The sequence below is a fragment of the Sitophilus oryzae genome, unplaced genomic scaffold (genome assembly GCF_002938485.1).
Source record: "Sitophilus oryzae breed Bouriz unplaced genomic scaffold, Soryzae_2.0 scaffold_494_pilon_pilon, whole genome shotgun sequence".
In the NCBI taxonomy this organism is placed as follows: Eukaryota; Metazoa; Arthropoda; class Insecta; order Coleoptera; family Curculionidae; genus Sitophilus; species Sitophilus oryzae.
In genome coordinates this window covers 1,281,572-1,297,428 of record NW_022147078.1, presented here as the reverse complement: position 1 = coordinate 1,297,428, position 15,857 = coordinate 1,281,572, and the positions used below count along the sequence as shown (strand labels likewise).

General features: G+C 34.6%; 1 protein-coding gene across 1 annotated transcript; it reads right to left on the bottom strand.

The window, feature by feature from the left end:
- Positions 1-16: 16 nt before the first annotated feature.
- On the bottom strand, positions 17-13,937 carry LOC115886547 (alpha-aminoadipic semialdehyde synthase, mitochondrial). Its single transcript, XM_030905770.1, has 12 exons — positions 13,686-13,937; positions 11,200-11,569; positions 7,466-7,723; positions 4,133-4,276; positions 3,568-3,759; positions 2,921-3,237; positions 2,779-2,849; positions 1,430-1,772; positions 1,125-1,375; positions 738-961; positions 244-684; positions 17-181 (listed from the first exon to the last, which is right to left on the bottom strand). Exons 1-12 carry the CDS (start codon positions 13,749-13,751, stop codon positions 66-68), a joined length of 2,793 nt encoding a protein of 930 aa, XP_030761630.1. The 5' UTR covers positions 13,752-13,937; the 3' UTR covers positions 17-65.
- Between the last annotated feature and the right edge of the window lie 1,920 nt (positions 13,938-15,857).

Below are 15,857 nucleotides of genomic sequence, written 5' to 3'. Positions count from 1 at the left end.
CTATAACAAAAGAAAATTGAATTTTATGTTTTTTTTATTAAAAATAGTCATTAAAAATACATTTTTCATAAAAATTTAGATGATTCTGTACTGTTTAATCCTTCCGATCGCAACCTTTGTAGAATCGGTCTGTATACTTCAGGCGCAAAGGGTAAAATTGCTCCTCTTTCCTGTATTTCTCCTGGAAGAAAAATAATTATTAACAAAAAACATGCTGATAAGATATGGAAATTTATATTTTACCATCTAATATCATTTTGGTAGCAATAGCAGTGGGATAACCAACAGTTTTAGCCATAGCAGAATGACCATTTACATCACCATACACTACAAAATTCACACCTCGTTTTTCTTTTCTGTTGTCTGGCCAGTTAATACCGATATCATGTCTCAAAATAACTAAATCCCGTTCATTTTTTCCCAAAGCCAGTTTAGTTGATAAATAATGTGTTATGGTATCCAATGGTGATCCATATTTTTGAACAGTTTGTTTTTCTAATAGGCCAAGTTCTTCCAATACATCCACCGCATAGTCACTGCCCGTTCGTTCAGTTATTGTCGTTCTCAAATTGTCATAAAACATGTTGGGGTCTTCTAAACCCAAAAGAGTACAAATTAACTGTCTCCATGTGATTTCAGGGCCTCGGGAATGTAGAGATGGATGAGGTTCTCTATCCAATAAGCCTACGAAAGAAGGTAGTTAAAAACAATCATAAAAATGTTAAAATAGTGTTTACCAAGAAATTGAAGAGTCCTAGCTGACTGAGAGAAGCCACTGTACCGCAGTGTACCTCTAAGAATAGTGTTTGCATCCTCAATACCGTATAGTTTTGAATAATGTGTACTATCTCTGTTTGGAAAACCTTCTAAATTAAATCCCGGTAAAAAGTCAAGACTTTTCGTAGCTCTCATCAATTCCCCACCTTCACTTATCTCAACTATTTGTCCTTTACTTAAATATCTACGAAAAGGAAAATAAAAAAAAATAAAACACGAAAAAAACTTAACCTCAAAAAAATTAAACGTCAAAAATTCTTCTTCTTTTTTTATTACTTTAAAGGCCTTAGCTACTAGGACTATCCGGCCTGTAAATAAGGTACTTTATTTTATATCATGTCACCAACCTGGCTGAAGACAGAGTGTTCAACAGGGCTCCTTTAGGGGACCAGGAAAATTTGTATCTTAAAGGATTATCACTGAACTCTGGAGCAGGAAGTCCCCCACAAAAAGACTCGAAAGAAGTGATTCTGCCACCTAAATCTTGGACTTCCTGTATACATTCCAGAGCCAGTAAATGGTCTATTCCTGGATCGAGGCCTACTTCGTTTAAAATTGTTATTCCAGCATTGCTTGCATCGTCGTGTAAGTTTTTAATCTGTAAATTTAGTATATTAGGGATGTTTTTAGTGCTTAATAAAGGGGTTTTTACCTCGTTGCTCATGTAGCTTGCTGTTACCATATGTTTCTGTTGATTGATGCATAATTTCGCGATTTTAGGATGAAGATCTGCTGGTAAAATGGAAACAACTACATCAGCTCGTGAAATTAACTCGTTCAAGGAACTTCCAGACTCAATAGCATTAAAGTATTGACTTTCCACTCCTGGATAAGTCGCTGCCAAGGTATCCCCGAGTTCTTTGTTTTCGCAGGCCACTGTGATACCAACTGACTTGTCCCTGTACAAATATTCAACCAAGGGAGATGCCACTCTTCCTGCACCGAGTATTAGGACGTTTTTCTCCATTTTACTTATTTCAGAACATTTACTTCGGCTGGAAATCAATAAAGTTGTAAAATTAAGCTTATATTTGCATCAAAATAAAAAAATCTTGAAGTAAATCAGAGTTTTTGTTTTAGATAACGTTTGTTTATGTTTTAAATCATTATTCAGCAATAACGATCTCAGCGTTATGTAATTTGTAAACATGATAAGATAACGCATAGAGGTATGTAAATCTAACTACTTGAATCAGTAAAAATTAATTTTTAATTTTGTAACATATTATTTTCGACCTTATGTTAAAGTATGCATTGAGTTGATATTCGGCGAGCAAAAAGAGCGTAAAATTAGTACGGTTCAGTGTATTGTTAGTTGCATACGTTGTGACTTCAAAACTAATCAAATCAGTATTAAAGTGAACGGAGACCCTTTTTAAGCTTTTTAAGCACTCCGAAATAAAGTAACCAATTTAAAAGTCCTACTACAACCTAGAAAGATAAACCTTAGAGTTTTTGAAAAATAATACAGTTACATTATTTGTTTTTTAAAGTTTTTAACTTCGTTTTTCTATTTTTAACTAAAAAAATAGTTATTTTTTTAAAGTTTATTTTTTTCATTTAAAAAATGCACATTCTTTTGCTGCCCCGCCTGTGTCAGTTATTTGTGTATTCGAAATCTTGTCACATTAGTGCTAAGTACCGTATGATCGAAAAAAAAACGACGTCACAGACGGCTGAGGAATAACAATCGATGAAATTTTAAACTACCCCATTAAAAAATTAATTTTACTCAATATAAAAGTAAATTGTAAATTACAACCTTCTTATAAGCCCTATTAAAAAATAAAGAAGAGTATGGGCCAAGTAAATGACATAGAGCTTGATCTCGCCAAAATTACCATCGATTGCCATTTCCCAGCCGTCTTTGACGCCGTTTTTTTTTTCGAACGTATTGTATACTATTTCGAGAAAAATCACAAAAATGATTTTATACTATTTTTGCTTTACTTGTATGTTAAGAAACTGAAAAATAAGGTGTATTTTTATTAAAAAAATTACCTGTGAGCTTTCCTCAACTCTTGAATGTACTCATATCCTGCAGTGAGTTTTCCATTACTAGCAATGATAGCCTAATTAATAACAAACAATCAACATATTAAAGAAGCTTTGCTAATTTCACCAAAATTAAATATAAACTCACCCCATGGACTACAGGGTTGAAATCGTGCTTCTCCAAAGGCTCGTCCCCATTAGACTTGATGATATCAAAAGTGAAAGGCATGAGTAAATCCCCGAAAAAGTCGGTACTTTCCCTGGGTATTTGAGTGGGCATATTGTCGATACTACACACTAATATACCGGGTCCTTTAAAACTTTTGGTATCCTTGTTTCTGTCGGCATCGTATAAACAAAAAGGTGTATCTATGGTAGTACATTCGTTCATGAATTCAATTGAACCACCTGGATCAGCTGATATATCGCAAATTGCAAGGGTACGATGTGGTAGAGCTGGTGCTCCTAGAAAATGGTGGATTTTAATGTTAAGCTTAGCAAACACTTCGTTCAAAGTCGTTCATTTGAACGAGTATTAAAAATGAATTGTGATATTCGATTCACAGCTTAGAATACGCAAAGTATAGTCATCTTCGACTTAGGGACACTCTGTTTATATTGAACAACAAAATAACGAATAACTAATTATCAATTAATTAAAAAATGCTCAATTTTGTATTATAATAAGAGGTTTTGTATTTTGAAAATATTTTGAAATTTGGTGCTTCCAAATGTGGTTGCTTTAAGACATGAGAAAATTATTATCATTGAGAATTATATGGTAAGGTAAATTACCGACTGAAGTAGGCAGCCAAGGAGTGTTTGCTGGCCTTAAAAGATGTTTTGCGTCAGGTATAGTCAGCAATTTAGGACTGTTCACTGCCCAGTATATTCCATTCACGATTACTGAAGCATAGGGAGCAATCTGCTTGCTGAAAGTTGATATGTAACGTTCTGGAAACTCTTCGTATTCTGCTCTATCAAAACCTGCAAAAAATAGAGTTTTAGAATATTTCTAAATAATTATGAACTTAAAAAATAATGAAATCGTTTTTTAATACTTTATTAATATGGGTATACACTGGTTTTAATGCTATTTACAGTTCGTCTGCTGGATCTGTGTCTATGAAAGGAATGCGGACAAAAAACATTTAAATAAACAGCAATATATTTTATACGTCGACTTGACGAGTACGTCACCGCAAATCGCCCCGCCCACTCATTTTATTGCCTACTTGCAAATTTGTCGAATTTTTATTGATGGGACGCGTCGTCTAATTTTTTACGAAAAACATCGAGAGAATATCGTTTCCCCTCTCACGGATACCCCGTAGCCACAGAACGGACAGACGTACTGTACCTCCACCATCAGCTCGTTCCAGATAGTGTCTTCTCCTAACTTCACACCCGTACACTTTGTTTAAACTTCCGTGCTCAGCAGCTTTTCTGAGCATTTCCGGAGCCACATACTCGTGAGGCATTTCTTGGAACACTTCCTGAGAACCTGCAACATTAGAATTTTTTTTATTATTTTGAACAAATATAGAGGGTCCGGCAATAGTGCGTCGGGCATCTGTAGCTCATAGAATAAAAAACTTGAGGATTTTGTTTAAGTGCAGACTTAAAGTATGTACCAGGATGTATTTCGGGAAAATATTTTAACTTCTATAGGGTGGCTCAAAAAAGTGTGAGTGGACCTGGATATTTTTTTTTAAATGGAACACCCTGTATATTATTGCATTTTTGGCTTCTTTTCAGATCACTTTACATAACCCTAAGATACGAATAAATATATTTCGATAGTTTCAGAGATATTCAAAAATAAATCAAAAATATATATTTTTCAGCCCTTCTTAAAAAAAATATTAAAAATACAGGAACTGTTCTGAAATCAAAACTATATTAGGTATTTACTTTAGATGGTCCGTACTTACTTTGCTATAAATATGGTAATCGTAAATCATACAGGATGTTCAAAATGCTACGCCAAACTTTCTAAAATATAAAATAATTTTTCATCGTTTTTTTAAATGGAACGCCCTGTATATTATTTTTTCAGTAGACGCAGAATTAAAAAATGAACATTTTTTGTATTTAGAGTATTTCAAAATTTTTAACGGTTTCGCAGGTATTTGCGGTTTTATATTTCATATGGCATTTTCCACAGTAAATTTTTATCAAAGCCACCCAATGATTTTTCTCTCGTATTTTACCATTGAAAGCGCCATATGAAATAATACTGCGTGTATCCAGAAAACTATTAAAAATTTTGAAATGCTTTAAATACAAAAAATGTTCATTTTTTAATTCTCCATCTAATAAAAAAAATAATATACAGAATGTTCCATTTAAAAAAAAACAAAGAAAAATTATTTTATATTTTAGAAAGTTTGGCGTAAAATATTGAACATCCTGTATGATTTACGATTACCATATTTATAGCAAAGTAAGAATAGACCATCTAAAGTAAATACCTAACACAGTTTTGATTTCAGAACAGTTCTTGTATTTTTAATAATTTTTTTGAAAAGGACTGAAAAATATATATTTTATTTATTATTAATATCTCTGAAACTATCGAAAAATATATTCATATCTTAGGGTTATGTAAAGTGATCTGAAAGGAAGCAAAAATGCAATAATATACAGGTGCAATTTAAAAAATCATCAGGTCCACTCACACTTTTTTGAGCCACCCTATAGAAGTTAAAATATTTTCCTGAAATACATCCTGGTACATGCTTTAGGTCTGCACTTCAACAAAATTCTCAAGTTTTTTATTCTAGGAGCTACAGATGCCCGACGCACTATTGCCGGACCCTGTATAAATAAGTGTTTATATATCAAATGACCTTTGAATAAGAAGACTAAGGAAGGAGCATAATGCTATCCATGTATTCATGCATGGTGGGCGGAAAAAGCACTCTACGGTGGGGATCCTTGACAGTTCTGTTTGACGATTCATTTGACACATTTGAATTTGATTTGAAATTTTGTGGATTTGTCAGTCTTTACGGAGCTTATTTTATGTTATTTATTATTTATTCTACTACTGATAGTTGTATAAATGTAGTAAATCTAGATGGAAATTGTGGCAGAACTTAAATTAACAGTGACACTATCGCGATTTATCCAAAAAGACTCTAAAGAAGTAAACCGATCATTTATGAAATTCACTTAAATTAACTAAATTATATATTTTTCTTGCATTTTAGCTTTTATTTATTACTTGTCAAAGAATTTAGATACGTTAATTTGACTTACCTGCTTCAGTAGCGTATCGGATGTTTGTGTTAATAAATACTTATTATAACTTATCTATTTTTATTAGAATTATATATTTTTATAACAATTTTAATAACTACCAACATTTATTCACAACGTAAAATAAAACAACAAATTATTGAGTCTACCCCACGTCTACCCTACCTCATAGTTTTACTTTTTTAAAATAAAATTAGAACGACACTGATAAACCGGAATTTAAGTCGGCCATATTTGAGGCCCATCGCGGTGTACCTAAGATTTTTGATATACTCTGTTTTTTTTCTCAGGTAAGATTTCGACAGACGATGACAGAAGAAAAGCAGATGACGTCCCATACCGATCTATTTATTTTACTAAAAAAAGTTTCTAATAATTTTTAAGTTATCTATGGATGGGTTTAAATATAAATCCGTCATGCGTCGTGTCTTGTTGTTTTTAACCAGTTTTATTGGTTTGTTTAAAAAATGACAGATCGTATTTCAATTTTATTGGTTTGACGGAACGATGAACGACAAACGGACGCCAATGCGTATGAACTCGCCTTTAGATTTTTGTCATTTTTGACGCTTGTCAAAGTCTTGCCAAATTATAGGTTATAATTTTGTGTCAATTTTTGTTAAATACCCTGCGTTTCGGAAGATGGTGCATTTTGATTCGTATTATTACGTGTGTTTTGTGTCTTTTGAAGTCAAGTGGAGGAAAAATCGAGTGAAAATTATCTGTAGACCCAGAGCACAGTTTATGGTTAATACTCGCTGCCCAGGCAGAAAGTCTTATACACCAATGAAGTTGCCATCGATAAAGTTTGTATACCATTTCGTCGTAGATAAGTGCATCTCGTATATGGTAGAAGGATCAAACTAAACACATACTAAAAACTGGAGTAGCTGTAAAATATCGACATCAATTTAAAATATAAAATTTGGTAGGTGTTATTATTAATAAAATAGTTTGTTTTATTTACCTATGTTGTTTTATTTATTCCTGTGGAATATTACTAATTTGTATTTGTACATAAGTTATATTGATAAATATAATCATAAATGCGGGTAGTTTCATAAAGCTTCAAAGTAAATAATAGTTCTTTTTTATATTTCTTTGGTATGTAGTGTCTTGTTCTTGTTTGTTTTGTATTAACACATACCGTTTTTATTAAATAAAATAACTCGATTACATTTTTTCAGTTTTATACAGTTTTTTTCACAATATTTTGAAGTAATCACTTGTCATCTTGTCAATCAAATTTTAAATATATCCTGCTATGCGTTCCAGTTGTACCAACTTATTTCTTTGTAAAATAAAATAAACTACTTTGAAATTAAAATGACAGACACATCTATCACTGTCAAGGATCTTCTCGTTGGACAGACTATATGCTCCTTCCTTAGTCTTCTTATTCAAAGATAATATCAAATGACGCTGTTACCTTGAGAAACGTTGCCGGATCCGGTAAAAACAAACGTCAGGGGTCCCACGGATTTGGGCATGAGCCCTAGGGCTATTTCGTAGCCCGCATCTCTCACAGCTTGTCTGGCCATGCTGGAGTTCCTGTAATTATGGGCAGGCCCGATGTGCATGAACGGTGTGTGATGACCAAGGGCTAGAAGCCTCAGCCCTAGGCCGTGGAGGATGTTGACTGTGCCCGCTATGCCGGCCATCTTGCCAAAAGCTACCACCCTTTGACCTGAAAGGGAATACATGTTAGTAAAAGTTTAAAAAAATTACAAAAAGATTTGCTCAACGATACAAGTACATATGACCGCGCATTCCGTTGTTTAAATAAAAACTATATTTTTGTATAGAAAATGTATAGTTTTCAGATTTTTCTCTATACTTTACTTTTTCGTATCCGGATTATATTATAGTTTATTAACCCAGTAATGGGGCTACGTCCAATGCTTCCCGTTTAGCCAGCCATAGGTCATCAAGGGTACATCTGTGGGGGCACGCAGGACATTGAAGAAGATGTTCCATGTCCTGAAAGGCACCGCAGTCGCATTTGTCGTCATTTCTGTCCAGCAAACCCCATTTGATCAAATTGGATTTTACTGGGGCCACCCCAGTTCTGATTCGGTTGAGCATTCTCCAGGTTTTCCAGTCGCTAGAAACACCATTTGAGGTAGTGGGAGTGAGGTTCATCCAGGGGGTGGCTTAGGAAACGGCGTCTGGATTTAAGTCTACCTGTGCCGCACTCTTGGCCAAAAATTGAGTGACGAGCATCAAAGGTTTGTTTTAACTTCTCAGTATGTTCATGAGCTTTTCTGCGTAAATCGGGGCTTGTAAAACCTGCGGCCTTGTAAAGGTTTTCTAAGGGGTGGGTTTCATACAACCTGTCACTATTCTGCATGTTTCATTCAGACTGATGTTCACCTTTTTTGCATGGACAGATCTACACCACACTGGGCAGGCATATTCTGCAGTTGAAAAACACAGAGCTTGAGCAGAAGTTCTGACCACGGTAGGTTTGGCTCCCCATTTACTATTAGCTTCCTTATAAGGGAATTTCGTGCTTCTACTTTTTTGCGTGTTTTTTCGCAGTGATATTTGCAAGTCAATGTTCTGTCCAGCACGACGTCAAGATAGGTAGGCTTATCTGTGTGTTCTAGTAGTGTCCCGTCCCATGTAACATTAAGTCTGCGGGTCGCCTGTCTCGAATTTAGGTGGAATGCACTCACTTTAGTTTTGGTGGGGTTGGGTTTTAAAGAATTCTTTTTGTAATAGGTTGACATTGTTTTTAGGGCGCTTTCTAGTTTCTCCTCGATATCTTCGAACCCTTTGCCTTCAACTGTTATTGCTAGGTCATCTGCATATGCAAAGGTTCTAGTGTTATCTGGAATAGGTTGGTCATTTGTATATATGTTGAAAAGAATTGGTGCCAGCACGCTCCCTTGTGCCAACCCATTCTTCTGGTTTCGCCATCGACTCTTTTTGCCCTCGAGCGTCACGAAAAACTGCCTGTTTTGGAGCAAAGATTCGAGTATCTTGACTAGGTGGTAATCTTTCAAGGTCTCATTGGCTTTATGCAGTAATATCTTGTCGTTTACCGTGTCATAGGCGGAATTTAGGTCGACTAGGGCCAGCCCTGTGATGTGTTTATTCTCAAAACCCTCCTCGATATGTTCTGTCAATGCGAGGATTTGACTGGTGCAGGACTTTCCAGGTCTGAATCCTGCCTGTTGTGGAATCAGCTTTGAATCGACGGTCTTCTCTATTCTGTAGAGGATTAGTCTTTCGTAGAGCTTAAACAGATGGCAAAGGAGGGATATGGGTCTGTAGCTTTTCGGAGACTCTGGATCTTTTCCGGGTTTAAGGAGAACTACTACTTTTGACTTCCGCCACAGTTTTGGAATTTAAAGGTTTCGCGACATACGTTGAAAAGTTTAAGTATCCATTTTTTGGTTCCAGGACCGAAATTTTGATCTGTTCCACGCATACATCGTCAATCACAGCGGCTTTTCCATTCTTCATGGTATTTATACCATTGTTCAACTTTTCATGGTAAATGATTTCTGAAAGTTGGTGTTTTCAGTTGGTATTAGGCGTTTGATTTTGGTTTTCTGGCGTTTCGAGTTGAATTTGCCATTTAGAAGGAGTTGGTTGGCCACTTGATTGGGTGTTACATTGGAAGGGGCCTTGCTTAGTTTTGGGTCACCATCCAGTTTCTTGATTAGATTCCAAGCTATTTTACTACTATGAGACATGTCCATTCTATCCAGGGTTTCTATCCATTTCTTCCCACGTGCCTCGCTGAGAGCTGTCATTAAAGCTGTTTCGCAGGTGATGGTTTGATCGCTGAATGGATCTTCCGCAAACAATTGTTCGTACTGCTCCAGGGTGTCCTTTGAGGCATTCGAGAGCCCTGGAATGTAATGTTGTCTGCAGCCCCTAGGAATATATCGTCTGGATATCTTTCGCAGGGACTCAACAAAGATGTGGTAGTTGCTTGGTGTTGGGGCCAAATTGGCTATTTCCTCATCCAGCACTTGGGAGTATTCTGGCCACCTGGCTTTCATAGAGTTGAATCTCCTACGGAACGGTATTTTGGTTGTTTTGATTGTAGAGTAGACTTGGATTCCGATAGGTCGGTGTTGTGTCTTTGGAATTGCATTATATACATTTTTGCAGCAGGTGTCATGGATGTTCCTACTGACAAAGCAATTATCGGGGTTATAACCTCGCTTCCAAATTTTGCTGTTGAAAGAGCAAGGGAGCTTGGGATCGTGGGGAAGTGAGAGGCTGGTAGCCTCAGCCCATTGCTCCAGCAATTGACCATTGGAATCTGTTTCGCCATATCCCTAGGTGGTGCTGTGACAGTTAAAATCGCCCACAACAAATTGAGTATTCTGGTTGTTAAAGTTTCCTGGCATTGAAAGGTCTAGGTTTTGGCTAGGGGGTTTATATACGGAGCTTATCGTGAATGATCTGCTCTCGATAGTTAACACTTCAATGTCGTGGGTTATTTTCTTACTCGTGGATGAGAGCAGCATGTCGGGTCTGGTAAATATTGCGCTCCCGTACCTTCTGTGAGGTGCTTCTATAGCCAGACGCATTCCTTTAATATTGTAATTTTCTCTATACTTGTAGTATAGCTTTAACTTTTAACTTATGCTGGGTCCAGACCAAGGCGACAAAAAGTAAACCCAATTTTGAGACAAAAACAAGACAAACTTGCAACAAAAAATGAGGAATTCTGACAAGACAAACTTGGGACAAATTGTCCACACCGCAAGGACAAAAGTACAACAAAGTCAAAAGTTTAGTTGTTGCGAGTGAGTTTTATTAACTATGTGTGATTTCACTGGCCTCCTACTATTGACAGCACACGCCGACAACTTGTCGTAAAATATACGAACAAAACATAGACACTTTGACCTTTACCGACTCGCGACGGGACATTGAATAGTCTCCGAATTTTGAAACAAAACAAAAATGAGACAAAAATGCCGCAGAAATGCATTGGATTTGTCGCAATTTTGTCGTAAAACATAAATGTTTCTGTCTTGTCGTTGTTTCGTCTGCTTGGTCTGGACCCGACATTAGAAACTTGATTTTTTCTCAGCTTCAAGCGACTGTAGACTTGAAATATGGTTTTAATTTCATTTTGATTCATAAAACAGATTTTTCACCTACAAAATATAGATAAAACAATCTAAATTTTACCTTTTTCATCCATGAGCTTTTCATAGTCAATCAACCTGATATTCTTTTCCAAAATGGCATCAAGCAGTGGCATGTTCGATTCCTGAGCCTTGATAGTATGCGAAAACAAACAGTAAGTTTTGTTCGGTATCAGCTGATCTATTGGTACTTGTTTGACACCGAAAATGACGTTGGCCTCCGAAATATCCTCTTGGACAATCGCTCCAGCGTTGAGGTAGTTCTGCATGGGGTACGCACGACGATTGGATGGTTGGACTATGACCTTTATGCCATTTTTGACCAATTTTCTGACGTGGTTTGGTGAGAATGGTGCCCTACGCTCCCATACGCTTTGGTCTTCACGACGAATCGCTATAATCTTCTTGGTAGCCTAGAATTAACCAATTAGAATATTGATAATGTTATAACAGTTATTTATAATACAGGGTTAGTATTAAGAGTCCATTTCACTAGTGCGTAAAAGTGTCTAGGTATTGTTCATAAACAGCGTTTTTTGTTAGCAGATATTTTCACTAAAAATAAATTTTGCCATCATTATCTTATCAGTGAAAAAAATAACATTCATAGTAGTTCTGTATATTATGGAGTTAAACAGTACGTACTTAATTGAAAACCACTATGTATATTGTTAAACAAGGTATGCACTTTAAATTTATTTCTAAACAAGTTCGTGATTGTTTAGTTTTTATTTATTTTTTAAGATGATTCTTAAATGGGTATAAAAATTTTACGTTGTCAAACTTCAAAAAGGCATTTAAAAAAAACATATCGAAACATATCGTATTTATTGAATATTTTGGTGTCATATTCATACACTTTTAATTTTTGTATAGTTCACCTGCGTCTGCTTGCGACGAACTTTATTTTATAATACTTTTCAGATGGAGTAAAATTGATAAGCAATGCCGATCTGGTTAATACTTGGCTTGATCATAAGGACAAGAACTCAACATTATTTGTATTTCAAAAAATGTGTTCTTTATTAGATATTGATGAACCTTCCTGTCAAATGAGACACCACTTGTGCCTGAAAAAGCCCACTATGTTGGAGCGAAACGTCGCATAAAAAAAGTTTCCATCTTTCAATTTATTATATAACCTCATACCCAAGAAAAGGAAAAAATAATATATGGATATGGTCTATTAAAGAGGTAACTATTAACATCCGAACCCCTCATACCAACAAAAAAAACAGTAACAAAGCGAAAAATTATAATACAGAAATATCTTAAGGTGCGTATTCATTATCCGCACGAACGAACGAACGAACGAACGAATGTTCGCTAGTGGTATGGACGGGGACCGCACGATAGGACCGCACGAGAAGACCGGAGGCATTTGTTGGCGAACGCCTTTGATGTACCGACTCGAAACGGATGGTCGAGCGAACGAACGAACGAACGGCCGCATGCGTTCGGTCCCCGTCCAAATATACCGCACTTTCATTCGTTCGTTCGTTCGTTCGTTCGGATAATGAATACGCACCTTTATATGTGAGGATACTTCATCTACCTGTGATTTAGATACTATAAATTTGGAAGATTCTGTCAACAGTGATTCTTCTGAATCAGAGTAGTTACGATCTATGCATTTTGTTGTCCTAAAGTAAATTTATAGTATCTTAAGTTTTTTTAATTAAATAAAACATTAATGTTTCTTTTTCATTAAAGAAAAACATTTTTATCTTATATTAGGCTTATATTGTAGTTACATGTTCTAATGTTATTTCAGTTCTTTTTTATCACAGGAATTTATTTAATACTTACACCGTTTTTATACTATAAATTATTATTTCCTTAGATGGAACACAGCTACAACATTTTTATTATTTATAAGATTTTTTTTCATAAACGTGGGACTAAGAACATCATCATTTAGTACAATGGGAGTACTCATCATTTGTGTCAAATAAACCTAGTTTGAATAAATTGCCTACAATAAAAGAGAAGTTTTGCATTTTTGTCCTCTAGAGCCATATATGTTCGAAGCACTGTGCGACCTCTGGTGCGACCCCTGGGAGCGACCCGAAAGTACAGCATAATAGACTTTTAAGTAAGTGCAGATATTTTCAGGACTGGTAGATCTCGATAGAAGAGAAATAAGAAACACATTTTCTCTTTACCGTTTTTCAAATAAATCCAAAATAAAAGAGTAGGTACATTGAAAATTTGAAAAAAAATTGCTTAAATTTTGAGAACGACTAGAAAAGGATTTTCTTGGACACTCTAGTTTCAATAAAATATTTGTTCTTGAATTTTGAACTACTCCATTTAAAAATCATTTTTACTCAATATAAAGATAAATTAGAACCTTCTAGAAAGGCCAGCTAGAAAATAAAGAAGAATACGGTCCAAGTGAATGACATCTATAGCCTGACCTTGCTAAAAATCTCATCGATTGTTATTTCTCAGCCATCTTCGACGCATTTTTTTTTATTTTACGATGTTATAACCAAAATATTTCTCTCATAAGTGCTATTTACTTACATACAATCTTCTTGCATTCTTCCAATTCGAATGACTTTCAGTCAAAGAGACTTTCGATCGATACATTTTATGTTGTTTTTTTTTGGTTTGGGATTATTTTTTAGAGATTCTTTTTTGTTTTTTCTTCAATCCGAAAATCAGGGCCTTCTTGTAATGGGTATTCGTTTCGAATAGACACTTTAGCAACATCGTCAGTAAAATCTACAGACCTACTGATCGAGATTTCTTAATGTTTTCTTGCGTTCTGACCAAGATGAGGCAATTTATCACTGGAGACAAACATAAACGATTTCATAAATACATACAATCGCTTATCAATGGTCTATAAATGGAAATTAACGATTTATTATCACCATATGTTGAAAAAATAAACATCTTAGGACGCCAAAGATGTCTTAATTGAATTTTTGCGTAACTTTTTTAAAAAAAGCTTTTTTTTTATCATTTTTTTTTCATTTTGGACTACGTGATTGATGAAAGTGTGATAATTCTACATCAAAATCTACAAATTTTTGTAATTTCTCTAAAAGTAATGAACTAAAACACAAAAATAATAATGATAAGTTGTTTGAGACATTTTTTGGATACAAATTATAATGTAGACTTCAGTAATTCCAAAATTATGCAAAAAAACAGATAACAACACAAAAAAACGAAAAAAGTTAAAAATGACGCGGACAGATTAAATCTATATCCATTGCCTGGAAACTTATATGGTGAAATTTTGATAAAATAATTTAGTACTCACTAAAAACACGGTATGTCGCTAGTGGTAGGAAAAATAATTTTTAGAGGTTACTAGTTTTTTTGGTTGCCTGTGATGTGCATATACAGGGTGTTTCCTAATTAATCTAAAAAATAAAAAGTCGTTAGAAAACGGCTTACGGCGGGCTCTTAATAAGTATATTTATTTTTTTCTCGGCAACCGTTTGATGAACAAGAAAAAGTCAAAAGATCAATTTTGTTGAAAAAGGATGGCCAGTCAAGAAAAAAATATATTTTCTTTAAAAAAGCAGTAGTGTACCATTTATTTTAAGCAAAATATCGATTTTTTTAAAATTTTTAACACCCTGTAGATCAGAATGGAAGTACTTTATGCCCAATGTACCAATGGTTATATAAAAATTGTTTTAAGAACACATGAGGAATCACACCACAATTTTTTAGACTAATTAGAAAACACCCTGTATATTGTCAACTTGACAATGATTGTTGATAAATCAAAAAATACCTTTCCTGTGAAAAAAGCCCGATTTTCGCAGGAAAAATTTTGGTTTTTATTGAATTTGGGTCTGCGTCTGCAAATACCGGTATGTTTTTTAATATTCTATCTATCTAAATTTTAAATATCATAGTCAGAAATAGTTTTATTATTTATTAACTGTAAAAATGGTATACTTATAAGTTTTATCAAAAAATATTGTGATTTACTTTCTACTTTGTAGTCAAAATTTATATTTAATAAACTGTAAAATATATATATATTCTTATGTTTTATTAAAGTTACTCTGATATACTAATATATCAGTGTAACTTTAAAACTAAATCCTTTGAAATCAAATATAAAGATAAAAAATATTTACAGCAGAAAAGGCGAAGGCGCTGGGCTAAACGTAGTCTCCACTAAAAACACGGAGGGGCGCTTTGACCCAAAATTTTACTAATAAGTTTCATATCTATCTTAATAGTAGATTATTTTCTGTTATCTATGATCTATATCCGTCACACTTTTTTTGAAGCAGCCTATACAGGGTGATTCAGATTTTACTAGAATAACTTCAGGTATCGATAGAACCACAGATTAGGTATCCTATAAGTATACCGATAAAAATCTTGTCCCTAATTCGTGGTACGAAAATTGTTTCTTATGACGATGTGCAAACGAGTCAAATTTCCTGTGCGCCAAAATAAACTCGCGTAAAATAACAATAAACAGCGTAATAGAGAGATATCGCTAAACCGAATAGCGTGCATGGACGTTAATAAGGCCAGGTGTTACTTCCTTTACGTGAGGTGGTATTAACTCTCTTCATTTATAGTTATCGGATCGGAAAGAATTCTGATCGCGTCGCGTCCGCTATTTAAACTTAACCTAACTTTGAATTTAAAACTTTGAAATTGTTTTGTTTTGTATTTAACCAAACACTTGAGTATTTAGATCCTCTGGCTTAC